General features: G+C 42.5%; 2 protein-coding genes across 10 annotated transcripts in view; one reads left to right on the top strand and one right to left on the bottom strand.

Moving 5' to 3' along the window:
* FAM149B1 (family with sequence similarity 149 member B1) overlaps positions 1-6,482 on the bottom strand; it is a 302,939-nt gene extending 296,457 nt beyond the window's left edge. For all 7 annotated transcript variants that reach the window (XR_003857796.1, XR_003857797.1, XM_029609181.1 and 4 more), the window contains exons 1-2: positions 6,344-6,482; positions 4,639-4,752 (exon numbers count right to left, since the gene is read on the bottom strand). Coding sequence is in view for 5 of the 7 variants with exons in the window: in XM_029609181.1 (XP_029465041.1) it covers positions 4,639-4,752; positions 6,344-6,390 (161 nt within the window). In the remaining 2 variants the exon portion in view is untranslated. The remainder of the gene's footprint in view (positions 1-4,638; positions 4,753-6,343) is intronic.
* A 231-nt stretch (positions 6,483-6,713) lies between these two features.
* ECD (ecdysoneless cell cycle regulator) overlaps positions 6,714-20,457 on the top strand; it is a 106,328-nt gene continuing 92,584 nt past the window's right edge. For all 3 annotated transcript variants that reach the window (XM_029609179.1, XM_029609178.1, XM_029609180.1), the window contains exons 1-5: positions 6,714-6,852; positions 7,753-7,975; positions 16,748-16,865; positions 17,706-17,793; positions 18,535-18,695. In XM_029609179.1, coding sequence (XP_029465039.1) covers positions 7,771-7,975; positions 16,748-16,865; positions 17,706-17,793; positions 18,535-18,695 — 572 coding nt within the window. In that variant the 5' untranslated portion in view covers positions 6,714-6,852; positions 7,753-7,770. The remainder of the gene's footprint in view (positions 6,853-7,752; positions 7,976-16,747; positions 16,866-17,705; positions 17,794-18,534; positions 18,696-20,457) is intronic.

Raw genomic sequence — 20,457 nt, 5'->3', positions numbered from 1 at the left:
AACATGCACAGGTTTTAAAATGGCTTATGGGTTTCAATAAAATACTTTTCTAACACATATTGGGCTATTTCAAGTCTACAATATTGTTTTCCTTTAAAAAAAAAAAGGAACATAAGAAATTGCCATGCTGGGTCAGACCAAGGGTCCATCAAGCCCAACATCCTGTTTCCAACAGAGGCCAAACCAGGCCACAAGAATCTGGCAATTACCCAAACACTAAGAAGATCCTATGCCACTGATACAATTAATAGCAGTGGCTATTCCCTAAGTAAATTTGATTAATAGCCGTTAATGGACTTCTTCTCCAAAAACTTATCCAAACCTTTTTTGAACCCAGCTACACTAACTGCATTAACCACATCCTCTGGCAACAAATTCTAGAGCTTTACTGTGCATTGAGTGAAAAAGAATTTTCTCCGATTAGTCTTAAATGTGCTACTTGCTAACTTCATGGAATGCCCCCTAGTCCTTCTATTATTTGAAAGTGTAAATAACAGATTCACATCTACTTGTTCAAAACCTCTCATGATCTTAAAGACCTCTATCATATTCCCCCTCAGCCGTCTCTTCTCCAAGCTGAACAGCCCTAACCTCTTCAGCCTTTCCTCATAGGGGAGCTGTTCCATCCCCTTTATCATTTTGGTTGCCCTTCTCTGTACCTTCTCCATCGCAACTATATCTTTTTTGAGATGTGGCGACCAGAATTGTACACAGTATTCCAAGTGCAATCTCACCATGGAGCAATATAGAGGCATTATGACATTTTCCGCTTTATTAACCATTCCCTTCCTAATAATTCCTAACATTCTGTTTGCTTTTTTGAATGCTGCAGCACACTGAGCCAACGATTTTAAAGTATTATTCACTATGATGCCTAGATTTTTTTCCTGGGTGGTAGCTCCTAATATCGTGTAACTACAGCAAGGGTTATTGTTCCCTATATGCAACACCTTACACTTGTCCACATTAAATTTCATCTGCCATTTATATGCCCAATCTTCCAGTCTTGCAAGATCCTCCTGTAATGTATCACAATCCGCTTGTGATTTAACTACTCTGAATAATTTTGTATCATCCGCAAATTTGATAACCTCACTCGTCTTATTCCTTTCCAGATCATTTATATATATATTGAAAAGCACCGGTCCAAGTACAGATCCCTGAGGCACTCCACTGTTTACCTTTTTCCACTGAGAAAATTGACCATTTAATCCTACTCTCTGTTTCCTGTCTTTTAACCAGTTTGTAATCCACGAAAGGACATCGCCTCCCACCCCATGACTTTTTAGTTTTCGTAGAAGCCTCTCATGAGGGACTTTGTCAAACGCCTTCTGAAAATCCAAATACACTACATCTACCGGTTCACCTTTATCCACATGTTTATTAACCCCTTCAAAAAAATGAAACAGATTTGTTAGGCAAGACTTCCCTTGGGTAAATCCATGTTGACTATGTTCCATTAAACCATGTCTTTCTATATGCTCTATGATTTTGATCTTGAGAATAGTTTCCACTATTTTTCCCGGCACTGAAAGCAGGCTCACTGGTCTATAGTTACCCAGATCGCCCCTGGTGCCTTTTTTAAATATTGGGGTTACATTGGCCACCCTCCAGTCTTCAGGTACAATGGAAGATTTTAACGATAGGTTACAAATTTTAACTAATAGATCAGGGAGGACACCAAAATTTGATATTCTGAGTGATGTTACAGAGCTATGGGGGTACAGGCTGTAGGGAAGCTCCTAATTCTGCTCTGTGGTTACACGTTAAAACTGTGAATTTAAAAAAAAGTGTGTGATGAGACCTGAAGCAATAGCTAAGGGAACAAATTTCCTTTTATGTTTCCCATGCAAATGTATTTTGAAATTAGCTGGGAATACTTATATTTTCTTTCTACCAGAACAGCTGAGACAGTTCTTAAATGGAAGGGCCTAGACCCATAGGTATAAAGGTATAAAGCCTGTGACTTTGTTAATTCTGTTAAAGAAATATTGTGATTTAAACTTTTTTTTTCCCTATTATCTCCTTCCCCCCCCCACCAGTTTCCAACATAATTAAGAGAAGGAAAATGATTCTTTAAGATTGTTATATACATGGATGAATGTATGTACATTATTACCTTGATTTATTATTTCTGTGTTTCATATGCAAAGGAGGTCTTTGTATTTAATTTGCAAAATTGATAAATAAAAAAAAAGTGGGGGTTTGCCTTTAAATATCCTGTCTGCGGCTGTGGAAGTGTCAACACAGTGGGGACCTGGTGTATTTCATTTTGCTCAATAAAATTATTTGAACATAAATATCCTGTTAAGAAATGTATCATTCAAAATCATCATCATCATTTAATATAAAAAAAAAATCATCATCATCATCACCCCACAAAAAATACTGCATTTAGCCCTACATTTTTCCACTCCTCCTACTGCTCTCAAAAGACGTGCCTAGACTTGGCCTTTTGTATGGGGAAGAGGAGCACTGCTGTGTTGTCATTCACTAAATGTGATGCCTCTCCTTTTAGCCGTGATGTAATTTCCAGTGATGGCATCCAAGATGGCTGCCCCCTTTTAGCCATGTTACCCAAGATGGCAGCCCCATGGAAAAAGGGGCGAGGCTTGGGCAGAGCTAGGTCAAATGTCAAAGGGATAGGGCTAAGGTGGAGAAAGGAATGGGCCTTACCCCGAAAGTGAATGCTGGTTGGCTGAGGGCAGGAAAAGGGGCAGGCCTTAAACTAGAGGTGGGTGTGGCTATCTGTCAAAACAAAGTTTTGACATTTACTAGGCCCTATAGACTACTGGCATGGCTGCTTAGCTAGGCCTCTAAGTTATGTTCGTCACCTATGGAGGTATGAGAAAACACATAGCTATAGCCATACATAACTATATTTGCAGTTGGCTTCACAAAATGGGTTCTTTGCCCACAGCAAGAGTCTTCTGTGACTCTGCTTCAGGGTGCACCAGCAAATCTATGGACTCCATTTCAGATGGTCCCAGCACTAGTAATTTCAGGTGTCCCAGCAGCTCCAGCCTCAGTCTGTATATCGGTAATTCCAGCTGACCCAGCAGCCTCAGTGCATGCACCAGAGATTCCACTTAAGGCTCTATCTACAGTGCCTGCTGCCTGTGCCACTCTTGACTCCAGCAAGTCCAGTGCCAGCTGTCCAGACTGCGCCAGCTTCCTATCTAGTTCCAGTGTCCCTAACTTTCCATCTTGCATGTAGTCCAGCACTGGCTGTCCAATGCTGACCATCTTCACAGCTCCGGCTCTTGCCCAAATGAAACTGGTTTCCACTGCTCCAGCTCCTTAGAAGACTCTGCTACAGGCCATGCCAGAAAATTAAAAAATTCCATGCCAAACCAATCCAGCAGCTCTGGCTGTCTCTACAGCTCCAGCGCCTGCTTCTGCACCTATTAATCCACTGCCAGACCTGAATATAGTTCCATTGGGAACTCAGTAGACTTACTGAGTCACTAACCCCACTCAAAGAGAGCCACTAAAAAAAGACAGACCAAGAAGAGGAAGTAAGGCAAGCCCTGATATTTGGAGGAGTTTCACAGAAGTGAAAAGTAGCAATGGCTTGCAAGAGAAGCATCAACGGTGGAGTGGGTAGGTAGATGTGTGCCGCTAGTGGGTGCTGAAAAGGAAATGTCACGGATTAGGACAGGGGAAGTGATGGAGAGTGTCACAAGTGGAGAAGCATTGTGGGATGGAAGAGGGGCATTACTGGTGAGTTAGGGTAGGGTGTGGAAGGGAAGGGATGTGAATGAGGAATATCACCAAGAGGCAGATGTGCAGAGGATGAGCATTACTAGAGGCGAGGGGAGAGGAAGGAATGGAATCAAAGAGGAGGTTGGAAGTGGGAATGCAGGGGAGGTATGTGAAGGAAGAGCATCCCTAGTTGCAGAGTGTGCAGAAGGAGCATCACGGGGGCAGGGAGTGGAAGAGGAGCATGACTGGATTGCGGGGTGTGATGTAGCAGCCTCACTAGTTATTGTGTAGTGTCACCAGGAGAAGCAATGATGTGGAACATCTGGGAGTGTAAAAAAGAGCTCCAGGTATGCGGCAAATAATTTGTACAATGGCAGTTGTGTGTGAGAAGTAAGGAAGGGAAGCAGGAGATGTCCTGAGCAGGTTGTATTCTGTCCTACCAAGTGTTTGCGCTCATCCTAAAGAGGAGGAAAGGAGAGCAAAAGAAAAGCAGGGAGGTTAGAGAAAAAAGATGGGTCAGGGATGAACAGGTAGAGGAAAGGGAGAAAGGATCCTGGATCAAGAGGGAAAGGGAACAGTCTCTCTCAGACACACACACATTCCTCTCTCCCCATCCCATCCACCACTATGGTATCCTGCACAACTCTGGCTTCCAATAGCAGCAAAGAAGAACACAGCCTGAGACCTCACCATTTTCCACCAACTTCTGCTGTCTGGTTCAGTGGGTGAGAGAATACAGAAAAGAATTGGGGGGGGGGGGGGGGCAGGGTTTAAGGGAAGACTCTTAATTGTGCTTGGCTGCCCTTGACACCATTCCAGTCCAAGTTTCCCTTAATTCCATGGGGCTTACTCAATTTCACGGCAAAGGCCAGATCACTGGAAAGTAGGGGCTATGCCTATAGTTAACACTTTAGTCAGTAGAACAGCACTTACCTTTTGCATTCTGAGCCTGTGTAGTAACTCTCATTGCTGAGGATACCTGGCGATGACTCGACCAACCTCTCCGGCAGAGGGTGAGCCTCTAAATCACTCTTTACAAAACCATGACTAAGGAAACAAAACCCATTACAAAAAAATTGAACAACAAAATAGGCACTATGCATGAAAAGAGAATTTCAGCAGAGCCCAACAATCTAAAAATTCTATCACAGGTGCACAGTGAAAAAAACAATTTTAGCATGTAATTAATCATTAATTCTTGCCTTAGACGACATTAGTATATGTTTGATGAGGAAAGATGAAAAAATCTTTTTCTGTAGAATGCAAGATTCTTCATAGATCTAAAACCTCCGTAATTCATTATTTAATAGAACAAGAAATCACTTAGATAACAACCACTTTAAAATGCCATACAAAGCTGAAAAATAGAAGGCAGAGGGAATGTACACATAACAGGCTACCGAATATCATCTTTTACAGCATCACAATTTAATCATCATAACCCACCTAATGTCTTAAGTCCACAGTCATATTTTTGAAACATTTTCTATGAATTTAAAACATGTGGGAAATTTTAAATCTTAAACTTAATAATGGCAGACTTGCACTTAACACAAACAGCACCCAAATGCTTGTTTGAAAAGCTGAAACATCTTAGAGGCACAATTTCTCTTTTTAATACAAACAGCACCTAAAACATGGGAGTAAGAGGCAGAGGAGCGGATGCTGGGGGAATGGAGGGGTGAGAGGCAGAGGAGCGGATGCTGGGGGAATGGAGGGGTGAGAGGCGGAGGAGCGGATGCTGGGGGAATGGAGGGGTGAGAGGCGGAGGAGCGGATGCTGGGGGAATGGAGGAGAGAGAGGCAGAGGAGCAGATGCTGGGGAATGGAGGAGAGAGACGGAGAAGCGGATGCTGGGGAATGGAGGAGTGAGACGGAGAAGCGGATGCTGGGGAATGGAGGAGTGAGAGGCAGAGGAATGGCTGCTGGAAAATAAGAGGTAGGAGAATGGATGCTAGGGATAGGGGTGGGTAATCAGCAGGAAAGTGGATGCAACCCCCCACCCCTGCCCTGCTAATCTACACCAAGACCCAGAGGTGAGGGAGGGGGAGTTGCCATCCAAGATTTTCACCCAGAGCACCATTTGCCCTAACCTGGCTCTGCCCAGAATTTGACTATTCTGGAATGCATTATTAGCCCAGCTCATTAAAGATCTGGACAGAAAAGTAATGCTTTCATCTGCTTTCCAAACTGCAGGTAGTCCTAGATCTGATGAAGCTCTTGAAGCGCTTCCAGCAAAGTTTCATAAGGTGGGGCTGTCCCTCCGAGGCCCACAGCTACCGTAGATGCTGGATCTTTTGGTGTCTTTTATTGCTGGCGTGATATCTCCTTGGATTTTGAGGGCCTTGCTGGTGTATAGGGAGATAAACTGGTCCTTCAGGTACTCTGGATCTTTTCATCTCGGGGCTTTGAAGGTTAGAGTTGGGAACAAAGTTTAGCTATCTGTCTAGTCAATTCAGCGAGATGTGCAATAGAGTAGAGTGTTGGTGGGGAGGATGGGAATATCAGTGGATCGGGTTGGAGAGGCTAAGAATGTCAGTAGACAGATTAGCATAGGGTGAGAATACTAGGGGGATATGACAGGGTTGTAAGAAGATATCAGAGGATAAGATGGAACAGGTGAGGAATTTTATTCTTACCTCTCCGGGCTTTGAATCACTGGTTTCCGTCTGTACCTAGAAATCATTCTCCGTGAATCACAGGCTTATTCTCCGCTGCTCCAGATAACCCTCCCCCGCCAGGCCTCGTTTCTGGCCGTTGTCGCTGCTCTTCTTCCGGTTCTCCCCTATATCCTCTCTAGGAGCGCCATAACGACGCTCCCACGGTAGCCTGGACTCCCATAGACGTCATAGGATTGACGCGTAGAATGGACGTCAAGTTTAGCCGTACTGCGGCATGGCGTAGAGCGTCAGCGACAACCCGATGTTACGGTTCTTTGGGGTCCTGGCGGCGGTACTGCTCGGAACCCGGGGCGGGGCTTGTGCTGAAGAGCAAGCTCGCGCTTGTGACGGGGAGGAGAAAGTATTAGGCTCGCGTCCTGATATCTTGGCGCGAGGTGACAGGCCCGTTGGCTGCCGGATCGGGCCCTGAGCCTCCACATCTTCTTCAGCGCGAGATTTCAGGGCTGTGACTTTCGCTTATTTCCCAGGTACGCTGCCGACCCTCTCGCTTTCGATCTCATAGAAGGGGGGAGGAGTGTCTCGTGCTTCATAGTTCCCTAGCACAGCAAGTGTACGTTCTCTTCTCTATCTGCGACTTCTCGCCTACCTGTTTATTTTATTAGATGTCTTACTTGCCCATTTACTCGGCCCTCCAAGCGAGCCACAACAAATGGAAAAGATAATTACATATTGCCTCTCTACCAATAAAACATGATAAAGCAAAAAATAAGGCTCGAAGGAAAGCCTGCTCAAAGAGCTGTCTTTCTGTCTTGTTCCACCTCTTCTCCATCTCTCTTTCCTACTTTTTAAAATATTTCTCCCGAGACTGGATGGCTTTACTGTTACTAAGTTTCCCTTACTCAGCATTCTCCTCACTTATCTCGTATTTATTACTTGCTTCTTTCAGCCTTCCTTAAGACTGAGCTGATACCGTAAGCCTGTCTGACTCCACTGGTTGCAGCTTCAGTTTTGTGGCAGGAAGGTTGGGCTCCAGCAGCTACAGCTACTCTTTTTGATAGAGATTGTAGAGCTGAGTAGTTGTTGTGGATTAGGCTGTATGGTCTTTTTCTGCCGTCATCAGGCGTCATCCCCACCCCAAGGATAGTTTCTATGTGTTCCCTAGTTTGAGAACCTTTGCACTAAAGCCGTTCTTTTCTTTTTCTGGTTCACACAAAAAAAAATTACTCTTTTTGCCTCTGTCCTTCAGATGCAGAGTCGAAGTGTTATCTGTCCAACTTTCATGGATGAATTTTCTTTCTCTCCCCCCATAGTGAGAAGCAAGTTATAGGTCAAGTCTGACTTGCTGCCATTAGTGAGGTGGGAGTCTGAAAGATTCTTTGTATCTCCTTGCATGCTGTAAACAAACATGTACATTTTTCTTTTGTAAGCTTTGCCTCAGAGAGAAGATGGATGGGGACACAAAAACGGCGATGATAGAAGATCTCGTTCAGTACCAACTGTTTTTGGTATGTGACAAACCAAATAATCCAGAAAAGCACAAAGAAACTCTTCTTCAGCTCCTTGAGAGGATACTGGCCAGTTTGGCATCTACATTGGTTCCATACATCTGGCAGAATCAGGCCTTCAATCTCAAATATAAAGCTGCAAGAGGTGAGGCAGCTGCCTTGTGACAAGGTCTGACTATTTTGTAACTCATGGGCCGATGCAATAAGATGTGCGCTAAAAACCGGCACTCCTATTGAGCTCCTGTTTCAGTAACGTGTGCAGTCACATCCCCTGGGCACCTGACGCAATATTTAAATGAGAGGCAGTGTCCAAAAAAGGCGGGTTAATGGAGAATTGAATGTCTGTAGCGCTCGATAGTTTATTGCAACAGGCGCTGAATATGAGCTTCTCTTTTGATCCCTCTTTTTTTTTTTTTGCTATAATTCACTTCAGCAACCTCAGCAAAATATTAAGTGCCCCTTGCTATGGACAACCAAATTGTGTGGCAATAAGAAAAGTAGGTTTCTTTTAATGAAGTGAAAAATTACAATTTTTTTTTCCACCCAAAGCAGTAAATTAAAATGTCACAATGATATTAGGGGACAGGACACTTATCACAATGCACAGAACCTATTTGTTTTTCATCAGCTCTTGACTGCAAGCTGACTTTACTCCACCTCCAAGGCTGGAGTTAAATTTGCTGCATTTAAAAGTGTGCATTGGGCTCCCAGTGCTTTTCTGCATTGGAAAAATAGCTAATACCTTCATCTACATGCAATTAAGATCTGATGAGCGCTATCGAGTTCGCATTTAAGGTACACCTTTTGGACGCACTAATCTTACTGTATCTGGTGCTAGCCTAGTGCATCCAAGACACGTGTCCAACCGCATCTAAACCCATGCGCTAGGCTGGGCCCACTTTATTGCGTCGGCCCCTCAGTGCCTTAAAAGTATTTGTTAGATATGTTTCTCTTCTGCTGCTGAAAGGAAAGGGAAGCAAAGCATTTCCTTTTATTAGTCGGAAAAATGTTAATGGCAAATGTTTCCTTTTGAAGCCAACAGGAATCACTTTAACATTTCTTTGAGTTGTTTCTTGCCGTCTTTGATGTCTATTCATCTCCCATCTTCCCAGCAAGGTGGGGGGCTGTGGGGTGTTGCTGTGGCTGGAATCCAGTGATGATACCTGCTGGATTTCAGTGACAGCTAGTGGTCATGATTACAATTGCTAGAATAAAATATTTTTCCGGAAGAGAACATTTTGATTCAAATGGACCAATTGTAGGTCTTGGAATTATAATTTAAGGTGTGTAATACCTGCCTGGAGCCAATGACAATCAGGGGAGCAATTGCTAATCAACTTTTTTTAAATTGGGTATAAAAGATAATGCTGCCTTTGTTTAGGAGCAGGCAGGAAGAGATCTAGAGATGGAGCTTTGAGGGTTTAATTCTAGCTTCTCTCCGGTATTAAAAGTAAGAGCAGTTCCTGATAGGTATTTCTTTGTAATCATTAGAAAAATACTTATACAGCAGTACTGGGATGGATAGCTGTTTATTTTGTAGTGAGGGAAAGGGAAGGGAAGTTGATATTGCATGATATTTTCTCTTTATTTCTTGCTAAAAAAGCAGTATTATGAATAGTATCTGCACACATTCAGTATCAGGCTGACTCGGTTGCAGGAGAATCTGGAAGATTGGTTGCGATTTTATGTAGAGTAGAGAGGGAATAATTATCATTTTTTGTGTATGAAAATCGGGACATTCAGTCCCATGAAGCAAGTGAATCCTGAATTTGTGCCCATTACTGGACTTCAAGCATCTGCATTGATGCATTCAGAGTAGCTCGTCTAAAAGGATTAAAAGAATCCTGTGAAATTTAACTGAAATTTATGCTGCTATTCTGGCCAGGTGGGAACTTTTGCAAGCAAACTGAAATGATTTAGTGCGGGTTTAGTGACCTTCTTTTATAACTTACAAAACTGATTTTCCTAATTTTCAAATGATATTATATATATATATATATATACACAATAAAAAAGGCAAAAACTAAAAAACTAAAGTTTTCAGTAAATAAAACTATTGATGAGGGATAACTGAAGAAAAACCACAATGTTGAGAGTAGACGAATCAAATGGTGTAAGTCCAATAATATGATGTATCAAATGCTGACAACAATGAAGAATGATGGCGGTCTGGTTGAGAAGGAAACGTTAACATAGAACACAAGAATACAAATCATCAAAGAAAACCCTGACAAAGGCCTTTTTGTTTCTTCCAGAGAGGCTTCATCAGGGAGTATCTAATATGTCAAATAAGTTTCTACAAAAAGCAAAAAAACATAACACATTGTTTTTATCATTTAGATTTGACATCAGGTTATTTTCAGATGGCCATGCAATTGGATGACTTTCTGAAATTTAGCTGTGACTACTCCATTTGGCCTCTTTGAATGGACCCATATGCCATTTGTACTGTGTAATGCTCCAGTTAGTTTTCAAAGGTTCATGTGCTGAGTGAGAACATATTTTTGACATCCTACTCCTGTACCTTGATATCTTTGGTTTTTTGTTGGGTTTTTTTTTTTAATGACTTTGAAAACCACATAGTGTCTTGACAAGTGTTCCAGCAGCTTACAGATAGGAGCCTGAAGTTGAAGCCTTCCAAGTGTTGCTTGTTGTGCAAAGAAGTAGACTTCTTAGGCCATGTGTTTTGTTTTTGGTTTTTTTTCAAAAAGATGATTGTCAGTTGACGCTGGTAAAATCTACACTGTAAAAGATTGATTAGTACCCACAGCAGTGACAGACAAGACAGTTTCTGGGCTTTACTAGCTTATATCACCGTTTTGTGCCTGGGTTTGCAAAAATAGCTGTCCCACTGCATGCTGTTACTGGGAAGCCCAGGAAACACAAAGGACCAGAGTTATTCAATGAGTAGAATGTCAAGTAGCCTTTGACACCTTGAAAACCAAGCTTATTACTACTCCAGTATTGGCATTTCCCATCTTTGAATTGCCTTTCAAGCTTCCATGGATTGGCTGAGATTCTCCGTAAAGTGCAAGATGAACAGAAGAGAGTCATTGCTTATGCCAGCCAGGGTCTGAGAAATGATAAAATCTACAGTGCATTTAAGTTGGAGCTTTTGGCACTGAAATGGCCGGCAATTGCAAAGTTCGGTGAATACTTAACTTGCAAGAAATTATCATAATCCTTTGCGATACTTATAAAATGCCAACATACAGGCTGTGGAAAAACACTGGCTAGCTCAGCTAGCGGAGCTGCAGTGTGAAGTTTGGATCTGTCAGGCTTATAACAATGTGAATGCAGACATGCTTTCGAGATTTCCAAGAAGGAAAGAGTCTGAAGTTGGGGATAATGTAAAAGATTTCATCCAAATTTGGACTGAGGAAGTTCAAGAATGGTTAGTGCCAAAGGAAAGGTTTGAAAGCAAAGTACAAGTGATAAGATATGGGACAAAGGCAAACAGTATGTGATACGTTTCATGAATTTGTAGAGAAGCCTCAATGAGATAATGGTAAACTGAATATTTTCCCAGCAATAGAGCATAATCCAGAGAGTGTTGACCAGAGCCCTAACCTGCAAGAAGTTGAGAAAACAGAGAGCGAGAGACTATTTAAGAGTGGATTGTTATACTGGGGCTGGGGTAGTGCAAAAAATATCAGATTAGGATGTCCCTTTTACTGTGTGTGTGTATGGAGTTTGGGGGGGACAGAGAGGAGCTAGTGATATTTGTGAAATTGTAAGCCAGCACTATGTCATGAAATTTAGTGTGCTGCATGCTAAGGTCATGTTGGTTTGATTATTGGAATTCTCCCCCCCCCCCCCCCCCCCCCCCCCCCCCCAAAGAAAAGAAGGTGGTTCAGCATTCAAAGTCCAGTCGGTGACTAATGGTGATTTGTTTGACAGAGAGTTGTTTGGTTTTTGTTTTGTTTTTTGTTTAAAGCAATCATAGCGAAGTGAGAGAGAGAGGTCCATTTCAATTGCAGGGCCGAAGCTCTGGAATAATTACCATTGGAACTTAGAATGCAGGATAACCTGAAGAAATTCAAGAAAGACTTGAAAACATGGTGCTTTCAGCAAGCATATGGAATTAATGCTCAGGTTGATATGTCTGCAGTCCATCAGATGATTCTATCTTTTATCTTCTTATCTATACTTATGTTATTTTAGTTTTATTTTACGAGTAGATTTTAGCTATCTTACTATTTTTATTGAAGTTTTTATTGTATTTCTTCGGTTTTCCAACTGTTATTTAATAGTTTGTATTATGTAAACCGTAAAGATAGAACCTTGTGTTCTGTGTAACGGTATATAAGAATTGCATGCATAAATAAATAAATAAAATAGCTATTCTACCACTTTGTTCTGGAGTAGAAGAATGTGATGTAGTCTGAAGTGGGGGATTATATAATTCAGTGTGATTTGATCTGCAGCACTAAGCAATTTTCTGTAATATACATAATGTCCAGGCTTTGTTGAATGGTGAAGTAACGGATCATGGTCACTTTGTTTTTAACAGATTGGACATTGATCAGGTTTACTTTAAGATCATGTGATCTGGAATCTTTTTGTAGTCTAGATTTTATTGAAGTAATCTGCATTAGTTGTTGGGCTCGAGCATAGACTTCTGTTTTGGTTACGGTAGCCTCCAGAGAGTATCACCCTTTCCCAGTGAGCACCTCAGTGACCAAGGTTTTAGGTATTATGCATATGGCTAGTGGTAGAGTGATCGAGGTAATGTAGGGCTGGTATGGCCTTTGGTAAGTGGTACAGAAGTATATGATTTGTATTAAATAGGAGTCTGGGGATTGTGGGCCTGAAGTGGTCATGGTGTGGGAGCACTCTATGGGTGTATAGGACTAATGGATGATCATGGTGTGGGGTCAGCCAGCAGAGTGGGATTTTCCTAGTTTTCTGAGCAGTGTGACATTGGATAGGATAGGATATAGGATGTTTCTTAAAGGGCAGTCGACTTAAGTAGATGATGCCAAGCCACCAGATAAACCTTACAGTGATGTCGTTGTGAATTAGTGCAGGTGGTCCAGGTCTTGGTAAGATGGTGTATGAGAGAATCTTTGAAGATACCTAAAGATATCATACCTGTTGTCACAAAAGCATTTTTTGTTTCAAAGAAAAATATGCCAGTTACAGGAGGAGGAGAAGGAAGTACCTCAATCTCTGAATACCTCGGAGTTGATTGAGCTATCTATAAATACTGAGATTAAAACAAGAGGCACTCTACTGATAACTTTTACCTTTGAACAAGATAGGAATCTTGTTTTAAAGGCTTTCTTTAGGAATAGAACTGTTCGATATTATGGTCAACTCGTGTGGATTTACCCGGATATAGTCCGCTCTACGCTAGAGAGAAGGAGAAAGTTTTTGTCAATGAGAACAGAGGCACAAAGTTGTGGAGCTAATTTAGTGTTGAGATACCCTTGTAAATGTCTCTTAAAATATCAGGAAAATAAATATATTTTCTATGAACCTGATCAACTAAGAGGGTTTCTAGATGGTAAGAGTAGTAGTGCTGAGCCTTAAATGAGAATATAAAGGGTAGTGCTTCCCTATATCGGTATATTCCTATATTGATGTATTGTATAAGTATTTAGAGCTTCGATTTTGCCTAAGAGTCACATCTTGCCCCCAGGATTTCCTTAGTTTAAGAGACCAGAATTTAAAGTGTATTGCTCTGTTAAATTTTTCTTTAGTTTATTTATTGATGGATCTCTTATTACCTTGTTGAGATATGATGTAATATATATCTGAAATGCAAAAATAAAAAATTGAAAAAAAAAAAAAGATGGTGTATGAGAAGGTTGATGTAGCTAGTAGAGCAAATATTTTAGGGGTGTTGTACAGGGGTCTTTCATATCATCCTCTGATCTACACGAAAGGGCATACCCTTTTGTGCAGCCCTTCAATGGGGAGTGGAGTCTGCCTCCAGCATCTTTCTTTTAGGGAGTATTGGCCATAACAGGTCTGGTTCAGAGGGTTGGAAAGGGAAGCTCTCGGGAGGACAGAAATGCCAGCTTACACAAGACCATCCAGGTACTGCTGGAGGAGAAGGTTAATTTTCTGGTAGAAAGCACTGAAGGCTTCAACTTTGGAGGAATTTTTCTTCCAGTCTTATGATAACTAAAGAAGGTATTCCCTAGTTTATTGCTTCAGAAGTCCAGGTCTTCAGAAACCCTCACAAGCCTGGTTTTCAGACTAACCAAAATTTGCAAATTAATTGGCTGTTAGAGGAAATGTATGTCTGCATCTTATGGATATTCAGTTGTAGATCTCCTGAAATCCAAACATGTTGGGTGGGTCTTGAGGGACTGAATTTGGGAATCCCCTATACTAGTAAAAGGGGAAACAGGAAGGAAAGTTACAAGGCATTAAAGAGGCAATGGTGGGTCAAATTGTGAAATTGTAATGAAATTGGTTTTTGAAACCATGTTTAATGAAAATGTATCTAGGTAATTAGGCAGAAATCTCTGCCTCATTATTCATTATGGTGTCACCCAATGTTGTTCAGAGTTACTCATGGATTGTTGTGGGCACCCCAGTCCATAACCCAGGGGTCCCCACATCTGAAATCATTTGCTGTCAGAAAGAGAACAACTTTTGTCCCTGAATCATTTACAGCACAGCCTAAAGTCAACAATGAGAGGCAATCAGTTAGCTCTTCATTTTCACTTAGAGACATAAACAAAAAATGAGTTGAAAGCAGATAATGGAATGTCTTGCAGATAAGGTACTAGTGTCTTCTTCCCCAGTACGTTTATCTCTGAAGGCTCCTCTCCCAGATTTGGCTTGTGGCCCAGATAGCAGGGGAATACTAGATTCTATATTAATTGCTAATCAGGAATGTTACGTTCTTCTAAAGGTAATCAATAACTTCTCAGCAATAAGATTACAGGTTACATCAAAATCCTCCATGCAAATTAAGCTCCCTAATAGAGATATAGTTATGCAGGTATTGGGACATTATAAGGCATCGAACATAAATAATCAATAAAAGGTAGACTTAATGTCTGAGAATTTAAAAACAAAGCCATTATAAGCAGTGTTTATTAAATATTTGTAGGATTGTTGTTGTTGTTAGGCTTTCTGTGTAAACATAATGCTATTATAAGGTGTCTTATGTAAACAAATGAAATGTATAAAATGTTATGATTGCTAAGCTCCAAACTGCATCAGCAGATTGCAGTCTGAGGCTACAGATTTAACCCACTGGTAAGCATAACAATCTTCTTTTTATCTTTCTCTATCTATTTTTTTAAAGGCTTGACAAATTAACTCGTATATAATAAAAGCATATATTTTTTATTGCTTTCTATGATTTTGATTTGCTCTGTCTTTTTAAATATTTGTTTTCACTGACACATAATCTCTTAGGAACAATGATATTTTAAACTCATATAGCAAGGTGTGTTAAGGAGAGAGTGAATTATAAGGGATCTCTTTATTAAAGATTTTTCACACTGGGCACTACCTGACAGAGCTTTGAACTCTGAACAGGCCCAAGCCATTTCGCTTTAACAAGGCAATACCTTTACTGTCCAGAGGATGGTCTACAACAAGCACAGACAGCACCAGCCGACTATGGCTGAAAACTGGTTTTCCCTTCTGGGCAATATTACTCATCATGGGACCAGCCAATGATTTGGTGAGTCCAGATTTGAGTACCAAGTTTGGCTTTTGGGTCAAGGGGATGCTAGAAGCTGTAATAATGGCACCCAGTGGGGAGGGAGGCCCAGGCATCAGAGAACAGCAACACTTGACTGGCTAAGAGTGCACTTGTATTGGTTTCTTGAGGGAGCCGGTCTATGCTTCTCAGCAGTGGACTCGTCATGATGACTGGGCTAGACAGAAGGTGGAGAAAAATAAAGAAAACCCCGGATAGCTGAGTGTGAAGGTTCATGGTGCCATTAGGGAACCTGCCAGTACGAGCCAGTTCCTGTTGAAATGGAAGGCCAAAGGAACAGGGGGAAAGTACAAAACCAAAAAAAAGTAAGTCGTTATTTACAAATTCACGTACATTCATTGGGGCTGATGTAAGAAGCTGTGCAAAACCTGCCACGGGGTTTTTCATGGGTAATTATAAGTGGTTTTCTGCGCTAATCATATGCACATATGTAATAATGGGTTTAGCACGGAAAAAACATGAGCAAGTGTGCGATTGCATGCAAATGGCATTCAAAGGAGGTAATTTATCTATTCATGGCTTATATAGGGAGCCATGCTAGCAGGAGATCAGTTAGTGCAGGTTTTTTAGTGCCTGGGTCAGGGCAGCAGTTAAGTGAAAGTGCTGCGGCTCCTGGCATTGTCAGCACTTTTCTGTAGCCCCCAGAGATTGCCAAACCATCCGTCCTGGCTTTTGCGCTCTCATGGGAGGACTGAGCCATGCCAAGCGGCCTTGGGCACCTGGCAAGGAAAAAGCTGTACTGACAAACTACACTAATGCCAGCAATGGAGTAAAAAGACCAATAGGAGCTGAAACAATTTATTTTTTAATAACATGGGGCCGATATAATCAGCAAAAGTTGGACCTCTTGCGAGTCTGCAACATTTTTTCAATTGCATCTATTTTAGTGCGGGTTTTTCCCGCAACTTTCTGCATCTGGGCCCTTTATGCAGGTGTCGCATGAATTTGGTCTTGTGCATATCTAATTTGCACACCATCCCATTATTATATCCCACGGAGGCATTTGCTTTTGCCACACGTGCTAAAAAACATGCGCGGAAACTTTGAAGTGGTTTCAGTGCAGGGATTTCTACATCAACCCCATTGTGAATTTCCTGAAAACCAGACTTGGTGTTATTTGTAACAGATAGCAGCATTGCATTCTCAGCCCATGCAAAATGTAATTTGCCACTTCTTTTGACAGACTGTAATAAGCATTTTGCCTCTTTCCTTGTCTGCACATAGGAGACATTCCGGCCCATCTGTGTGGTTCTACCAACTTTGGAGATAACATAGAAGACGAGTGGTTCATTGTGTATCTCCTGCAACAGATAACCAAGGAGTTTCCTGAATTAGCAGCCAGGTACAATAGCGCCAGGGTTTTATCATGTGATGTTACTTACTGTACCCTAATGAGCTATCATGGTACAGTAAGTACCATGATAGCTCATTAGGGTACAGGCATGAGTTGTGTTTACTGATTTGTAGTCTTTGATAGTCTATCAACTATAATTGTGTAAACTGATCCTATAAAATAGAAAGAACGTGGAGGGGTGAGTAATCAGATGATTGGATCGCCTGACACAACTACACCCCCCCCCCTCCCAAAAAAAAAATCACTTTCCTGGAGAATGGGTATGGAAATATCTGATTCCTGGAACCTTAACAACCAGGGGCACACCCCAGCACAGAATTGCTACTATATGCAAATCTCTCTCTCTTTTTTTTTAACTAGTAGAAAGAGAGGGAGGCTAGCTATCTAATGGCTTGTTAAGAGCACCACTGTCCCGGGCTCTAAGGGGAGCTGTGGCCAGTGGCTCTAGCATGGAGATGTAATCTAGTGGTTAGAATAGTGAGCTGTGAAGTAAGAAAGCCACAGTTCAAAACCTGTTGCCGCACCTTGGGCAAGTTACGTCGCCCTCTATTGCCTCAGGTAAAACTTAGATTGTGAGCCTTCTGGGTTCAGAAAAATACCTGAATATAATCTGCTTTGAAGTGCCTGAAAAAGCAGAATGTCAAAATATCTACTGGTGCAGTGACTGGACAGCTAGTAGGATGGCGTGGCTGCAAACCATGGCCTTGCACTGATACTTCTATTCCACCCCGCCTCATGAAAATGGGGCTAAAACAGGGGCTGATGAACTGGAAATCATGGGGAAGCCAGACCAACAGAGCAAAAAACCTTACATTTTATTTGACATAGGGTGGAAGACAATGATGGGGAGTTCCTGCTTATTGAAGCAGCTGAGGTTCTTCCCAAGTGGCTGACTCCTGAAAACAGCTCCAATCGGGTAGGTGTTCCCTAAGAAAACAATGTGGATGTGAGTATATTAATATATTTTACATCTTCTATGCACAAAAAAATTTTGCAGACTGGGAAAGTAAGAAACCAGAATGTGGAAGATTTGTAGGGTTGATGGGTGTAACTGCAGCTCAGTGGAGTGGCAGAATGTCATTACCTGTTCTTTCCCACCCTCTTTATCTCACCACCAGCACCATTTTTTCTCAGCTCTGGTGCATGCATTTGGAAGGTAATCAGCAATATTGCTAAGAAAAATGTGCCTTTGGTATAAAACTTGTGGCTAGTACAGGGAACCTTAATTTTTCTTTTATTTTCAACCCTGCTTTTTTACCCATACTCAAACTATTTTCTGTGGGGCCTTTTATACGCCTGGTAGCTGGTAATGAAGACTTTTTTTTTTTTTTTTATAAGAGCAAATTTTAAGTTCAGCTGGGAACATCCAAGCTGCACAAGATTAGAGCATCCCTGAACCTAGGGCCTTACTTTCTTCATTCACCTGAAACCCACTAGGATTTGGACTTGGCCCTTGGTACAGCACTGATGCAAAGCTCCAGGACCAGAAAAAACCTTGGCTTGTGATGGAAGATCAGTGCAGATTTATGGCAGGCTTGCAGAAGGGCAGTCCAGCTAGGTTTAGCAGCAACATGCGTACTTTCTCAGCTTCCCCATACTGCTGATTCCATTATAAGTGCTCATCCCCTCTGTCTCTTGCTTCTCTATTCCTGATCAGGTTTTCTTTCACCATGGAGAACTCTGCATTATCTCTACAGCTCAGGATACAGAAGACCTTGGCCCCACACTCTCCCAGGCCCTACAACTGTTATCTTCGCATCCAGGGAAGTTCCTGGCTGCACCTTGTGTCCGTGCTGCAGTGAGCAGGCGCATCAGCGGGTGAGTGAAATAGTTTGTACCTGCTCAGTGATTAGGGCAGCTTGTTCTTGTTGCTACAGTGTAAGAAGTTTCTGTTATGGGGTAGTTTTCCAGATGGGTTTATTTTGTGCATACCATGACAGGAATGAACCTCTCATAAACAGAATTATGTTAGTTTTATTTATTTAGTTCACACTTTTTCGTTGGTAGCTCAAGGCGAGTTACATTCAGATATTGTAGGCATTTCCCTGTTCCCAGAGGGCTTACAGTCTGTTTGTACATGATGCAATTGAGGGTGAAGTGACTTACCTAAGGACACAAGGAGTGTCTGCGGAATTAGAACTTTGGCTTCCCTGGCTTTCAACCGGCCATCCAGTGCTCCTACCATGTGACAGGGGCCGGCCAATGGCACGGATACCCTGTCACATGGTAAGGGCAAAGGGCCATCGGCACCATTTTTATTAGTGGCAGTTGATGGCCTGAGAGCGGGAGATCGCTCCCTGCGTCCCCGCTGGACCACCAGGTAATTTTAAAACGTTTTTGGGGGGGTCAGGAGGGTGGGGGAACCTAAGGGGTCGGTTTTTAAGGGTCGGGGTGGGTTTTTTGTTTATCGGATCAAGCGCAGCCGATAACAAAAACCCAATCAGGCCGGACAATAAAAATTTTAAGATTTGAACCGGAACCGATCAGATTCCGGTTCCGATTCACATCTCTAATCAGCAGTCCTTTCATGGAGGACTGCGCCCAGGCAGAGAGTCCATGGGCCAGGGTGCTGGTCGTGGAAAACCTAGCCAGTGAAGCCAGGGGCACCCATTCCATCTTGGAAGCTGTCGGAGGCAGATTGTCTCGAGTTTTCGCACCCAGTTCGGGAGGCCTTTGTGGAGTCTCGTGTCACTTCGCGGGTCAACCGTGAGGCAGTACAGGGGATGCTACAACGGCTGCTCGATCTCCTGACTATTGTTCCAGTTCCTCTGGCGGAGCAGGACAAGGGACGGTATTCGGTCTACTTTGTGGTTCCCAAAAAAGAGGGCACCTTTCGTCCCATTCTGGATCTGCAGAAGGTGAACAGGTGTTTGCAAGTTCCCCGTTTTCGCATGGAGACATTGAGAACTGTGGTGGCCACGGTACGCATAGGAGAGTTTCTTGCGTTGTTAGACCTCACAGAGGCGTACATAAGAACATGCCATACTGGGTCAGACCAAGGGTCCATCAAGCCCAGCATCCTTTTTCCAACAGTGGCCAATCCAGGCCATAAGAACTTGGCAAGTACCTAAAAACTGTCTATTCCATGCTACTGTTGCTAGTAACAGCAGTGGCTATTTTCTAAGTCAACTTAATTAATAGCAGGTAAAGGACTTCTCCAAGAACTTATCCAATCCTTTTTTAAACACAGCTACACTAACTGCACTAACCACCTCTCCACATCCCGATTCGCCAGGCTCGCCAGCGGTTCCTCTGCTTCAAGGTGATGGGCCAACATTTTCAGTTTCAAGCTCTTCTTCGACCTGGCGATGGCGCCACGTACTTTCACCAAGGTCATGGTGGTCGTGGCGGCGTTCCTGTGCAAGGAGGGATTCCTTGTTCACCCATATCTTGACGACTGGCTAATCCGAGCAAAGTCTCGGGAGGACTGCATAAGATTGGTTCAGAGGGTGATGCTCAGCCTTGCAGATGCTTGGCTGGGTCATAAATGTCCAGAAACATCATTTGGAGCCCACGCAGACGTTGGTCTACTTGGGAGCGCTCTTCGACACTTTCCGAGGAAAGGTTTCTCTGGCAACGG

This window comes from Rhinatrema bivittatum, chromosome 7, assembly GCF_901001135.1.
Source record: "Rhinatrema bivittatum chromosome 7, aRhiBiv1.1, whole genome shotgun sequence".
NCBI classification, from domain to species: Eukaryota; Metazoa; Chordata; class Amphibia; order Gymnophiona; family Rhinatrematidae; genus Rhinatrema; species Rhinatrema bivittatum.
This window is presented reverse-complemented; position numbering and strand designations above follow the sequence as displayed.